We start from the raw sequence: 15636 nt of genomic DNA, 5'->3' as shown, positions 1-15636 counted from the left end.
TGCTGAATCTGACACTGAAAAATAAAGAGCCATTTACAAGACAATTAAACTCCCCCTCTAATGTTGGTAATAGAATAAGGTTCCATTCTTTTTGAAGGGTAAAGACACTGTACCAGCCACTCAAAACAGATCGGCTTTGCACCACAATGTGAATTTAGTTAACACTACTGAACTGTACACTTAAAAATAGTTAAGATGGGTTAGCTCAGAGCTAATCTTCCACAACAACAACAAAAAAAGTTAAGATGCTAATTTTATGTTATGTTTCTTACCACAACTGAAAAAAAAAAAAAAAGAAGAGCCTCAAATTTCCCTTGTCTTTTAAATGAATAATGGATTTATGAGTTACTGAGTGCTTATTATACGCCTGTTACCATGGAAATGGACGTAGATAATGGATAAAACCTAATTCTTCTTTTCAAGGAGTTCAAAGTTTAAAGAGAACCAAAATTCTAAAGTATTCTTAAAATAAAATAAAATAATAATAATTTTCTATCACTCAAAAATAGGGGAAAATCCTCATGTACCTCTCCTTTCTTAAACTCACTCTCTGTCTCTCATTCTTTCTGCATGTTCCAGTTGTACTTTAAAAGGTCTCTGATGCTTACAATGGAAACTTTGGGGATTCAAACAGATCTGCTAGCCCCAGTCCCTATGAAATGTCCCAAATTCTACTCCCTTGTGTGCCTGAACAAAGAGACTAACAATCAACAGTGCTCCTGGGCATCTCTGATAGGAAGAGATGTTTCAAATACTAAGGAAAGATCAAATCCAGTCTTCAGATCTTCTTCTGAGCAATCACCTCCATTCAACTCAACCCAGCACTTATAACTATGCAAACCACTGGGACAAATTCTATCAAGAAGTCATTTCTATTTCAGTCCTGATTACCCTACCTCTCTTCTGGATTGTTACAAAATCTAGGGTCTAAGGCATACAAATTGCTCTTAATTATAGAGCGTTCTTTTACTGTTAGCAATGAATACTTGCACCACTGGGAAAACAAGTTTAATGGTAATCAAATCTTTCAATCTCCCCAAAAGAATAGGTTAATGCTTAGTAATAAATATTAATTTGAAATATATTTATTGAGCATCTCCTTTGTGTCATCACTGAATAGAATATGTAGAAATGTAATTTAAAAAGCCAAAGTTTTAAAGACTGAAATGCCCTGCTTCATGCCCTGTCCTCTTGTGCCCCTTAGCACACACACACTTGAACTGATTAGACTTCCCCTCCAAACTGGAGAAATCTACTTCCAAAATTTAAAGAATTAGTCAACAGTAGCACACCTCTCCCCAAAGATCCCTTTACACAATGAGACCCTCCATGACCAGATGCAGAAGTGCAGTGATTCCCATCATTTTCTGAGGTAGTGTTTACATCTGCAAAGAATAAACAGTAGCTCTTGAGTAGAAGGAGCTAAAAAGTGAATGTAACTGGTTAGTTTCCAACTAGCAAGAACTCGGAAGCAGACATATTAGTATCTTGTTTTTATCCAAATAATTAGTACAGGTAAAAGAAAAAATAAATATAATGGAAACACTAAGCCATACATTTTCCAGAGCCTGATCTGAACCTGAGAAATGGCCTCTCAGCTCAGAAAGCCCTAGAAAACCTCTGCTTCCATTTTATACTTCATGTGGGTTAACTTTTCTACTACTACATGGATTCTGAGTACAGAGAAAAAAATCTCCAGGGCAATCACAAGCTTCAGGGAGAATTTAGGAAGGCAAAAATTAAATTCGGCTATTGAATGGTTCTCTTTATAATACTGAAGCCACAATACGACATCACTAAATGACACAAATAAAGCACACTCGGATACTATGAACGTCTTTTACTCCACCCACCCATCATCCCCACCAAAACAATTTAAAACTGGTGAGCCATACACAATATGTTTGGTCTGAAAGTATTCATGACATAGCAGCTTACTCTTGCAAATATTAGCTTAAAAGTGACGTACAATACAGTTAGAGGAAAAACAGACTATTCTAAGGGGGAAAGGCAGGAGGAAAAAACCAAACACTTTTTAAAAAAAGACAACAAATATATTCAGGCACAAGATCTGCATCAGAAACATTGTTTTCTTTCTTTTTTTAAATTTCTGTACACTTAAAAAACTTACCCTGAAGAGATTTTCCCAATCCCTGGCCCAGCTTCCACCCATGTTTCTGGAGTAAGCGATGTCCAATATTATCCTGACAGACAGAACAGAGAGACAAACCAAAAATATTCCAATAATATATTCTTCCCTTCCTAGTGACATTTAAACAGGTGATGAGCAAGAGATAATTCTACATATATGCATGCAAAAAAGTGCTAATAATAGGGTAAATGTGCCCAATAAAAGGGACATTAATGTAAAAAGAAATGCTGGCTAGTATTTTATAATGGGAAGAACATAGGGGATAAAGGGTCCTTTCTGATGGTGTGCTGGGCAACTTTTGCACATAACACTTTAAAAAGGAGAAAAAAGGGAAGGGGAAAATGGGGAAGAATACATTTATGAAGTTTAAAACTAACATTAAAAAGCATAAAATCAAGGTACTTATACAATCATATCCACCACCTAGACAGCACCACTTTAAGAGTTTTTTTTTTAAAGAAAATCTACATTGTGTTTAGTTACTTTGTTTATGTGTCAGGCTTTCATGATACAAAGTAAGTTGTAAGTGTAAGACTGCCCCACCACTAGAAATGAAAACACAATCAGAGCAAAATCCAGGCTAGACTTGATTGGTTTTTTAATATATATATATAAAAAATATAAATATTTAACTAGCATGCAGCCAATATTAAACTGAAAAAACAGTGAAGTTAGTAAAACAAGAAATTAAATTGATTAAACAGAAAAATAAAATGAGCTCAAGCACAGACTGAGTGATGCATTTCAACATGTAATCTAACAAAAATGCTAAAATGTTAGAATGAAACAGGCCTAGCAGTAAGTTAACAGTAAAGAACCATTAGTGCATGTAGGGGGAAAAAACCAATATACATAATGTCTCATCTTCCTAGGAGCACACTGGAAAAGGTATTTCAATGTAAATTCTATGAAATGACACCAGAAACAACAATTAAATGTCAGCTTCTGCGTAAGAGTTCAAGATCTTAGAAACCTCTGCAGACCTTTGTCCAATTCTTTGCTTTTTACAAATACTGTGAAGTATGGACACAAAGCTAAAGTAACCATTAACTGCATCAGATAAAAAGATGCTACTCATCCAAAGGAAAACATTTAAAAATTATAAACACAAAGTGTCCTATATGCATTAAAATGTAATTTATAGTATTAATTTGGTATCACCATTGGAAAACAACCCATCTCCTGAAACCAATTTATAAAACCATAAATCTCTGAATTAAAATAAAGAATCTCATATTAAACTGCTTTTTATCTCTGGCTCAATACTCAATGGCAAAATGCTCTTTGGAGTTACAGAGGAATGAAAAATTATTATTTTACTGTTATCTTCTCTGACAGTAAGTTAAAAGAGAAACATTAAGCCTTCCCAATGCTCTGTTTTAAAAAATTTTTTAAAAAGACAATTTCCTTCTACAACTTTATGACAGCCTGCAAACTGGAAACTGTGCTGAGCAGCCAATTATTTCATTGATCGGAGGGGAAAAAAGATCAGGACACCTTTTTAAAAACAAAAATGAGGCAAAGGATAATGAAAAACTTGTTTCTAAAGATACCGTTGTTTGAAACATATATATACAAAATCATTGTGGTGCACAAAATGTCACTAGAAATTATTTTTTGCTAGGAACTGAAAGAACCAGAAAATGCTGTGATTACGGGTAATCCCAGGTATGACTTCCACATTATTATCACAAAAACTTAATCCAACACTTTTGCCTCTTTTTCTTCCCTTCTCTCTTCCCAACTGAACTGTCAAGAAAAGCATCCCCTTAACCAGGACTGACTGGCTATTTATAAATAACTTGACTGTAAAAAAAAAAAAAAAAAAATTAAGTCTTAATACAAGTAATGTTAGCAGAAAATGAAAAGGTAAGGAGGCTTTTATTATATTACTACGAAAATAAACTTACCTGTACATAAAATCCTTATTTTATATCATAACTTCTACAACTGAACAACTATGGAAAGGACAAGGATAGCAGAATGACTCTAAGATTATGTAGTTGATTAAATGGTTATTTAATCTTTTAATAGACAAATGTTACAACTATACTTGGCACAGAGATTTAGGGTATTAAACCATGCTGACAAAAATTGTTGCCCCCTTTATTTAACAAAACTCAATCTTTGGCTAAGTGGAGATGAGACATTATGCTGACTGTGTTATATCATGAATGCACTAAAATAAACAGACAGATGAAGCAGTATGCTATTTCCAAAAGCAGTGCAAGTGGAGTGAAAGCATTTCCATACGAACCTGGCTTTAAAAACTGGGCTGTCAAAAGAACAGTTAAATGTAACACAAAGTAAGAAACTGTCCAATCACTAATGGTCGTTTTTTTTTTTTTGTCTTGTTTTCAATTCACTGCTTGCAATTAATGTATTTATTAAAGAAGGGTGAAAGCATAAGTAAATTCACGAGTCAAGACCAGCTGAGAGATTCAAGAGCAGCGTGTTGTGACTGACAACAGTGAAAGGAAAAGCAAATGTTAAAGGGAGAGGGAGAAAAAAGAAAAATTTGGGGTTATACACATTAGCACCACTTTTACAAAACCACTCAAGATGGCTGTCACCTTCTCAAAAAAAGCTATTAATACAAAATGGCAGCAGCATTTCTTTTCTAAAACTATAGGTGAAAAGTGTTCTTTAATTAAATCTACCTTCCTAAGTATGAATATGGAATGAAATGTCAGGGGCTATATTAAAAGTAACATGCCACTCTATGTCCTTGTGATTACAACAAATGCAACAGAAACAACAGACATGTCTCCCGGAACCTCTTCCTCTCACCAACCTCCTAGATTAAGTGAATGACTAACAGAAAATCTAGACCTTTCCTATCATTCCAGACTACCTACTTTTGGAGGAAAAAAGGCAGCTCTGTGACTCTGCAGAAAGGGCTAGTACTCAGTATGGTCCCTTTTCCTACCAAAAAAAGAAAAAAGTTTTATAAACACTCATCAAAAATCCAACAGGCTTAAGGATGATGATTAAAGCAAGGAGGGCACACCAAAATATCTTATAACAAAGAACAAAGCAGACTTGTCTACCTCTGAAATGATCAAAATGTCGACTAAACTTCCACTGATAAATAAGGGACTCAGTCACTAGCCTGTGAAAATAATTCATCTACTCTGTTTAGGGTTGTGATTTTGCCAATTATTCCCATGGATGCTATTAATAACAGTAAATTGGAGTAAGTAATTTATAGCCCAAACAGGTAATCTAGGCATAACAAGGGCAATGAGCACTAAATTTACTTCTAAAACAGTGACAATTTACTATTTCTATCACTATAATAGTGACTAAAATGTCCTTCAGTTTTTTTAACTTTTAAATAAAATACATAATTTGGGGTTTAATTATAATCTCACAGAACCAAAAATAAACTGTAGAAAATTTTTTTAACACAGTCTGGTTTAAGACTAACAAAGAGGCATGACAGTGGTAGGGTGTTTATAATTTAAACGCACGTGGAAGAAGTGCAGGGAAATACTAATTTTAAACTAATTAATAAAACAACTGAACTTTGCCCAAGGGAAGCAGTCAAACAGCTGGTTTTCCACACACTTCATAGAGAGTTCCCACAACCTATTTGTAACTCTCTGTGCCCAAGACTCCAAAATGGTGGCTGTGCAGCATTTTCTGTGGTTGGGCATGAAGTTCTTCTTAGTTCTGGTTAAATCACAAAGCTAAGCTGAAAACCCCAACTTTTTTCACCTAGATTTACCTCAGCTGGCCTTTACTTTTTTTTTTCTATTTCTAAACTTAAATGTATAATTAAAATGCTACATTTTTATCCTTTGTTCCCCTCTATTATATGTGTGAGAAAGGAGGGTATAATTTTTAAAAGCAAAGATATTGGAAAGCAAGAAACGTGTATTATAAACAACTAACAATATGCTGAAAAAACAATACTAGGGGAAAAAATGATTATTAATTGTTTCAGCCATTCCTCAATATCTTTATGTATTAATTAAAAAGAAACTAGAAAACTTCCCCAGGAACTTTTCTCTGCTCCATAAGCTGTACAGCATCACAGAACAACGATCATTTTGGCAATAGCACCACCAATTTGTATACTGGGAGGCTGCCAAAACACAGATAAAAATTTACTTTATTGTATGGGGTTGATTCCAAGTTTTTATAGCAGAAAATAGAATATCATGTCTCAAGAGAAAACTATACTACAATTATGTCAGTGACTATATGAATATTAATTCCATGCTGAATTTTCTTTTAGTAGACAGCCACATTTAATTTACACCATTTAGCCCACTTTCAACAATGACAAAAATGGTTAAGTCTCTTGAGTGGATTGTAAGCTTTGCCGATTGTGTATTAAAGACTCTATAAGCAAAAACCAAATGCTACTAGGTGAACCCATGCAAACAACAAGTTGTAAAAATTCCCAAAACAAAAAATCTATATAGCTCACTACAGATGACACAATGAAGACTAGAGAGAAAAGCCATATAGTAATGCTACACCATTCAGCTCCAAGAAGCACGTTATCTGTAGTGCAGTCCATGGATGGTCACTGCCAACTGTCAGATCAGCAGTCTTAGAGAGTTACAGTTGGAAACTAGTGGAGTCCACAGATCTAAACAGACAGGCAACATGACAAAACCCAATTATACATATACTTCTAAATCCCTAGGTGAGCAAAGTAAACATCAGCAAATGGAGTTTGAAAACTCATATTAATTTTTAAAACCTCTTCAGTCAACCTGACAACTCTAAAGACAGGATTTTAATCAGTCAGGTAGAACAAAGACCAACTAATGGGTAGTTTTACGTCCAACTGCAACAATGACAAGATATTTTAAATCTATGGTGCAGGCATTTTGCCTTTTGTATAGCTTACAATCTCTCTCTCATCTGATTTCTCTTCCTCCTTCTATGGTAAAGCTCATAAAGGATCATATATCCTAAATCATATCAACCAATTCTTGGAACTATGGTGGACTCCTATTCTGGGCTATGGCTTTAGATTACAATTTTATCTGTTTTCTAAATATTTTAAGTATGTAGAGGTCAAAAACATAATGGCTGGCACCTAAGAATCTCACAAAACAATAAATTAAAATTCAGTTCTAAGAAGTTTTTTGCAATTAAGGGTAAAATGTTAGTACTTTCCACCTTCTCTTTAATTCAGATAATCAAGCTGTCAGGCAATTCTTTCATAATTTTCTTAGAATAGTGCTTTATTCTTGACCAGAAATTTCATTGAAAGATATCTGGTTGGTTGAAATAAAGCAGAGGAAATAAAACTTTAAAACAAAGATTATGAAATACTTTACAAATGCTGGATTTTGATGTGTTTTCAACATTTCCTGATCGAAACTGAATATCTGTAACAGCTCACTAACAAATCTAGGCTTCAGAAGTTTACTAAAAGAATAATGCATTATTGCATCTCTGTATCTCATTTCCCATCCTGCCGGTTTGCAACAAACTTACCCTATTACAAAAGACCTTAATCCTATACTCACAATAACCCTTCACACAGGCATATTCTTGGCACAAACCTGTGCAGAAACTTCCATGGTTACCAGCTGCTGCAGATTACCTTTGTTAAAAAAAAAATGACTAGACCTTTAGCTCCTGCAATGATCTGTAGACTCCCAAAGCTGCATTATTTCCAGCCACTTTTGAGTTGCATGCTGTAGCAAAACAGTCAGCACCTCTCAATAGATATTGCTGCAGAGAAAGATTTTAATTCAGCAGAGACTCTCTCTGTTAGAAGCAACGCCACTTCCCCCTAAAAACAAGATAGTTCAATATAGCCAGCCATATAACTAACATATACTTATTTGGTGGGCACTTCTCTTCTTTTGGGGGGGTAGGGGGGCAGCACAACACTACCTACTTTGTTGCCAATCATTTTAGGAGATCTTTAAAAACTTTAAATTTATCCCCAAATGATTTGATAACAGAAATAAAATCCCTCCTAACTTGTATGTCCCACTTCTTTATACCACAGTGCAGGGTATGGAGCCCCTCCTACTACCTAAACTACCACATCACAAATAATGCATATATTTATGTGTTTCAGAAGTAAATTTTCATTAGAAATACAATTAATATACATCTCTAAACATACACTTATTTATTAAAAAAATTAAATATCCAGTACCAGTATTTTACCATTTGCTATTTTCAGTGAAGAGAAAACTATTTAACAAAAGGCATGTATCAATTCCACTCCTACTCATTGAGATTACTCAACAATGATTACTCAGTCAGACTGTCTTCTGATAGTGTTCTCCCTATGACATGTGCTGGAAAAAATCCTGGACAGTGTGAGAGGAAAAAGAGCATTAGTCTCACATGCCAAAGGAATGAATTTTCCAAAAACCTTAAAATGTAGCCCTAAAAAAAAGGCTTACATAATTTTAAGTATCATTTAATTTAGTGCTTTTTAAAAATCTTTGTTGAGTATAGTAATAATGAATACTGGTCTGCAAATCTAGTTAGTTAAACTTCCTGCTACTGTTGAGTCAGAGTACCCACAGAATAATAGCTTGTATAAGAATATTAATCAACCATGTACCTTGTAGAATATGGTACTTGGGCCTTGCTTCTGACAGCTATCTGTTCTTAAACTTTGACCCAGAGAGACATTTAAATTAAAAGGGAAAAAATAAATTATTTTTCAAGTACAAGATACTGATCTAGCTGGCCTACAGAGTTCATTGTAAAATTCTGCCTCATGATAATTACCAAGATGACACGGAACTAAGGCAAAAACTTCAGTGATTTTTAACTTAGCAAAGTGGGCTTGGCATTTTATCCTTAAGTCAAAACACAAGACTGGGCTTCAGCACAACATCAGATGTGAATTCTCCCTCTGCAGCATTATCACATGCGTCATCAATTACTGCCATGCCTAAGTCTAGCATCATGCCAGCACATTAAGACAGAAGGTACTATATGCAGTGTTCACTGGACCAGAAGAACAGAAATAAGAAAGGGAGGTGGGGGAAAAAGAAACCCTAGAGAAGAAATTAAAAAAAGGCAGACCGTGCAATACAAACCAGATCATGGCTGCTTAGCTAATATGGGCCAACTGCTGTGGAAGAAAAATGTCGAACACCCCAAGTTGTGTAAATTTCTGTAAACATCTAAACATACACACAAACACACACAACACCAACCTAATTAGGAACATAAATATATGTTGATCCTTTACTATGTTACAGTTATGAAAATAAAAGCTAAAGTTCAAATATCTGTGCTCTCTAAATTGCCTGATTTTCCTAAGGGTAGAGAAGCTGGTGTTTCTTAAAGGAAAAGGGGAATTGTCTTAACTGCTATAAAGATAAAGATTCTCTCTTGATCATTTTTCACTCAAGTTTACCAATAATCACTGAAATCCTTACTAAATACTTAAGCACAAACATCAAATACTGACAAGTATTTAACAAGTTGAGACATTCTAACAAAGGAATGTATAATTTGAAAATAAAGGGCTTTCAAAATTAAAATAGTATTCAAAAACTAAAGGTTTTTTAAAAATTAAGAGTCAGGAAAATAAATCTTGTTCTATTGCTTTGCATCTATGTCCAAAACTAAGCTGTGTGAAGAGGGAGAAAGAATCAACTTTTGACAAAAACCAGATATCTCTTAAGCTACAGAAACCAAATTTACCATGTTTCACAAGAGTCTGGTAAGTAAAACATATTAGTTCTTAACTGTCCTTAATGGAACATTTCACACATGATGTGTTGCCCAGAAAAGGTGAAGCTTTTAAAGGATCAAAATACATTTTACTCCTTTATTCAATTTACAAAAACACTAAACTTTAACTTGCTATCTTTAACAGAATATCAGTATGGGCCAAAATGATATTTTTTCCATCAAAATTCTAAATTGTTTCTACATTTTTCAAACTAATTTCCCGATATATTAAATATTAGATTACATCCCAAACTCTATTTGATTACCATAGGGCATGCAAGAAAACAGCTCTAAACTGTACTATAAGTTATTAATAAGCTTAACTTCATTCACATCAAGTATCACACGAACACTACCTAACTAGTTATGATCCAAAATTAAGTACTGATCATCTTACCGATTCTATAGGCTTGTCAAGTGATGCTTGTTCAATTTCCAAATGTCCTTCTTCATACTGATCAAAGTGATTACCCTGCAAAAACAAGACAACAGTTACTTTTCAAAAGCAATAAAGGCCAAAATTATTATTATTATTGTTATTATTTTAAGATTTTATTTTTTTTACTTTTTCTCCCCAAAGCCCCCTGGTACATAGTTGTGTATTTTTTGTTGTGGGTCCTTCCAGTTGTGGCATGCGGGACGCCGCCCCAGCATGGCCTGACAAGCGGTGCCATGCCTGCGCCCAGGATCTGAACCAGCAAAACCCTGGGCCGCCGAAGCGGAGCATGTGAACTTTTAACCACTTGGCCACGGGGCCAGCCCCAAGGCCAAAATTATTAATACCCTAATTAAACTTGGGGTTATTTCTAACTTTTCATTCTTTCAATAGACAACCAAAACTGTGCCACAAATTCAGACTTTTCAAGATCTATAAAAACAATTTATTAGAAGTCTAGGTCTAGCAAACACGAACTCTTCTTCCTATGACAGGCATTGAAATTGATAACTAAAACACTATCTATCATTTGGGATATCAACTCTTTCTTAGACTGACTATATTAGGAAGACTGCAGAATCTTAAAAAACAAAGGGCCGTGGCCGGCGCCATGGCTCAGTGGTTAAGTTCGCGCGCTCCGCTTCGGCGGCCCAGGGTTTCCCTGGTTCCGATCCTGGGCATGGACATGACACCGCTCGTCATGCCATGCTGAGGCGGTGTCCCAGATAGCACAACTGGAAGGACCCACAACTAGAATACACAACTATGTACTGGGGGGATTTGGAGAGAAGTAGGAAAAAGACAAAAACAAACCAAAAAAACCCAAGGGCTATATTGTGTTTTACTTTCCATAAACAATACTATACTAAAGAAAATAACTCATAGTAATAGAAGAATGCAAGTAAAATCTATCATAATACTGTTCAATGTTGATAACACTGCTTTGAACTAAAACTCCTAAAACATTCAACTTTAAAATCACGTGCTAACTTCCAAGTTTCAAGAAATTCAAAAAGACAATCTCTTGACACAGCATCTCAAATGCAGCTTATTCCTAAAATGATCTGCCAAGAGAGATAAACACGCCTGTATAATACCGCATTTGACCATTATCAAGCAAGCTGTCAGTGTAACTATAGTAAGTCAAAACAGTTCAATCGAGGACAGCTGCAGACAACTAGGGCATTCTCTCTAATCATGGTTTTCTCTGATCTTCCTGATCCATTAGAAAGGAAGAGCTTTAAATCAGAGTATCAGTTTTCTGGGCTGGCCCCATTGCCTTGTGGTTAAGTTCCACTTCAGAGGCCCGGGTTTGCAGATTCAGATCCCGAGTGCCAACCAGCACCACTCCTCAGCCATGGCCGTGGCAGCGACCCACATATAAAACAGAGGAAGACTGGCACAGATGTTAGCTCAGGGCTAACCTTCCTCAAGCAAAAAAATGAGGAAGATTTGCAAGAAATGTCAGCCCAAGGCTAATCTTCAGGTAAAAAATGTTTTCAGGTTCCCTTCTTGTTACAAAGTAGAGGGCATGAGGATTTGTGAGTCCTAAATGGACCTAAATCAAAAGACTAAAGACTTCAATCTAACCTAAATTAATTCGGTGGCTGGAGTGGTACAACAACTTGAATGTTAACCTAACAAAAAGTTTCTTTGCTTTTTAAAGGTAAAAATTTAGTTGAAAAGATGAAACATCAATAGAGGGCTCTAACATACAACGTGCCACACTGTGTTATAAATATTAAGTTACTTGCTTCCTTCAAGTCCTTAAGGAGAAGAACTGAGTCCTATTTATTTCTCACAACCCTAAAACTTAATATAGTGGCTAAACATTAGAGAACAATTAGGTGCTAAAATTGTGTGGTAGTGAGGAACAAGTTCTGAACTAGACAGTAGTGGTGATAATGGTTGTACAACATTGTTAATGTACTTAATGCCACTAAATGTACACTTTAAAATAATAAAAGTGGTCAAGTTTATGTTATGTGTATTTTACCACAATAAAAATGATAAAAATAAAAATAATATTGTGTAGTAGAGTCTACTCAAAAGAAGAAAGGAATAACAGGACAGGAGTGGGTTAGCCAAAGACAAAAAGCAAATCTTTAAAATGGAACAAGATTTAAAAGCAGGTATTCCAAAAATGAGAAAGAGCAATCACCAACAAATACTAAAAGTGAAAAAATAGCTATGAATCATGTAAGTCTGTCTTAAATTAATCTCCAGTATTTTGTCAAATGATCCCTTTAAAATAACACCTGCCTCTTGGCCTTTTAACTTCTACTGCAACATTTAAAAGTTTAACAGTTACTTAAAAGGTGTTAATTGCAAAGTGCATCTCCACTCCTAAATAATAAACATTCAACTACCTAGATTAACTCAAACCTCACAATGTTATTGAACACCAATATCCAGCCAAACCTCGTAATTCTCTTTCACTCTACAGCTCTAGATTTAATGATAAAAGAATAATCTCATCCTACCAACAATAATTGGTACTATTTTTAAAGTAATTAAAACTTTATTTAACTTAGGACAACCATGTTTTAAAGATTTTATTTTTCCCTTTTCTCCCCAAAGCCCCCCAGTACATAGTTGCATATTTTTAGTTGTTGGTCCTTCTAGTTGTGGCATGTGGGACGCCGCCTCAGCATGGCTTGATGAACAGTGCCATGTCTGCGCCCAGGATCCGAACCGGCAAAACCCTGGGCCACTGAAGCAGAGCAAGTGAACTTAACCACTTGGCCAGCCCCCCTTTTTTTTTTAAAGATTTTATTTTTAGGAGAACTATGTTTTAAATCAAAAGAGAAGTGCCCCCAAACTGATCACTACCAAAGATGATATAATAAAAGCACAAACATAGATATTATTAGAGAACTACTAAGTAATTCTAAAAAAAAGAAAATGGACATCTGGGAAAAGACGTTCTAGTTCATCCTTACTGCACAAGAAATCACTCAAGTTTTTCTAAATAGATAATGAATCATTAGGAAAATCTTTTAATCTGTAGACAAAATCATTTTAGAAAATCCTCCTGTATTGACAAACCACTGTCAATAAACACCAGGTTCTAAATGAGATGGTTAAGAAATTTCTAAACAGAGCTAGCTGTTTTCAAATCATTCTGGATCTATCACACACAATATAAAACAGGATTAATGATATGGTTTGAGTCCAGAAAAAGACCCATACATTTATGATTAACTGGTCTTCAACAAAGGTAATTCCATAGAGAAATAACAGTAATGTAAATAAATGGTGCTGGAACTAGGTATCCTTAAGGAAAAAAAAGCCTCAGTCCATACTGTACACCATAATTTTAAAAAACTCAAAATGTATCGCACACCTAAATGTAAAACCTAAAGTTATAAAGTTTCTAGAAGAAAATATATAGGGGAAATATCTGTAACCTCAGGCAAGACAAAGATTTTTTCTTTTCATTTTTTTTTTTAGATTGGCCCTGAGCTAAGATCTGTTGCCAATCTTTTTTTTTTTTTCTTTTTTTGCTGCTGCTGCTTCTCTCCAAAGCACCCCAGTACATAGTTGTATATTCTAGTTGCAGGTCCTTCTAGTTCTGCTATGTGGGACACCGCCTCAGTATGACTTGATGAGCAGTGCTAGGTCTGCGTCCAAGATCTGAACCGGCAAAACCCTGGGCCACCGAAGCAGAGCATGTGAACTTAACCACTAGGCCATGGTGCTGGCCCCTGAGACAAAGATTTCTTAAGACACAATGCCAAAACACAATTTATAAAAGAAAAAAATTGAAAAACTGGATTGGCAGAAAATATTTACAAATCTCATATCTGATAAAGGACTTATATCCAAATATATATAAAGAACTCTCAAAGCACAACAGTAAGAAAACCCAATTTTAAAAGTGGGCAAAAGATTAAACAGATCTTTCACCAAAGAAGATATGCAGATGGCAAATAAGCACTCAACATCATTAATCATTAGGGGAATACAAACTAAAATCACTAGGTGATACCACTACACACTTTATTAAAATGGCTTTAAAAAAACCTAACAATTCCAAGCACTGATGAAATTGCACCATGAATTGGAAAGTCTCATAGATTGCTGGTGGGAATGTAAAATGGTACAGCCACTTTAGAAAACAGTTTGGCAGTTTCTTATAAAGTTAAACACACCATTAGCAAACAACCCATCAATACTGTCCCTAGGTATTTACCCAAGCGAAAAGAAAAACCTATGTTCATACAAAAATCTGTCTGTGAATGTTTGGAAACTACTCAAATGTCCCTCAACTGGGAAATGGATTAAAAAACCGTGGCACACTCATACAACAGACTTATTACTCAGTAATAAAAAGGTACAAACTAATCATATAAGCAATAACATAGATGAATCTCAAATGTATTATGCTAAATGAAAGAATCCATACTCAAAAAGTTATTGTATGATTCCATTTATATGACATTCTGGAAAAGGCAACTAGAGAAAAAAACTAATCAGTGGTTGCTTGGGACTATATACTGACTGAGGTGGCGGCTATACCATGACACATTTTGTTAAAACTTGAAGAACTCTACACTAAAATGGATGAGTTTCACTGTATCTTAATAATTTCTTTAAATGAAATATGAAGGGAAAGTCAGTATTTCTACATCTCCCTCCTTAAAAAATATTTTTTAAGCATTAAAAAAGTTTAAATCCTGTCCTGTAAACATATAATGGTGGTGGTTACATGAATCCATACATATGTTAAAATTCACAGAACGGCATATCACAATAAAAGTCAATATTACTGTCTGATTTTTTAATTAAACAAAAACAAAACAAACTAAAAAACATGCATATACAGTTCTAGAATACATAAGAAGCAGATGCCAGAGTTAACTCGAAGACAACTGAGTACCCAACAGAGAAAAGATGAGAGGGAGGCCCTGTTTTTAACTGCAAGTTTTTTTTCCTTTTAAATTTTATACTTAAATACCTAATACTCAAATACCCTAACAGAAATCATAATCATTTTGTTTATCTTTGAAGATTTAAATTGAAAACCGTATGTATTTTTGAATCAACACCATTTACAATAAACTTACTTGGGTATTTGAATTTTTATTTATTTATTTATTTTTTTTTTGAGGAAGACTGGCCCTGAGCTAACTGCTGCCAATCCTCCTCTTTTTGCTGAGGAAGACTGGTCCTGAGTTAACATCCATGCCCATCTTCCTCTACTTTATATGTGGTACACCCAACACAGCATGGCTTGCCAAGCTGTGCCATGTCTGCACCCGGGATCCGAACTGGCGAACCCCGGGCAGCTAAAGTGGAACATGCGAACTTAACTGCTGCGCCACCGGGCGGCCCCTGAAATATTTTTTAAAAGCTTATATAT

At 34.9% G+C, this 15636-nt stretch overlaps 1 protein-coding gene across 14 annotated transcripts in view; it reads right to left on the bottom strand.

Annotated features, from left to right (window-relative positions):
* Positions 1 to 15636, bottom strand: part of GPATCH8 (G-patch domain containing 8) — a 102510-nt gene that overhangs the window by 68141 nt on the left and 18733 nt on the right. For 6 of the 14 annotated variants that reach the window (XM_070561813.1, XM_008520609.2, XM_070561817.1 and 3 more), the window contains exons 2-3: positions 10233 to 10307; positions 2132 to 2204 (exon numbers count right to left, since the gene is read on the bottom strand). Coding sequence is in view for 2 of the 14 variants with exons in the window: in XM_008520609.2 (XP_008518831.2) it covers positions 2132 to 2204; positions 10233 to 10307 (148 nt within the window). In the remaining 12 variants the exon portion in view is untranslated. Of the gene's footprint in view, positions 1 to 2131; positions 2205 to 4409; positions 4428 to 9192; positions 9228 to 10232; positions 10308 to 15636 lie in introns of all 14 variants that reach the window. The other 8 variants (XM_070561811.1, XM_070561808.1, XM_070561815.1 and 5 more) reach the window with 3 other exon arrangements.

This window comes from Equus przewalskii, chromosome 10, assembly GCF_037783145.1.
Source record: "Equus przewalskii isolate Varuska chromosome 10, EquPr2, whole genome shotgun sequence".
Lineage (NCBI taxonomy): Eukaryota > Metazoa > Chordata > Mammalia > Perissodactyla > Equidae > Equus > Equus przewalskii.
This window is presented reverse-complemented; position numbering and strand designations above follow the sequence as displayed.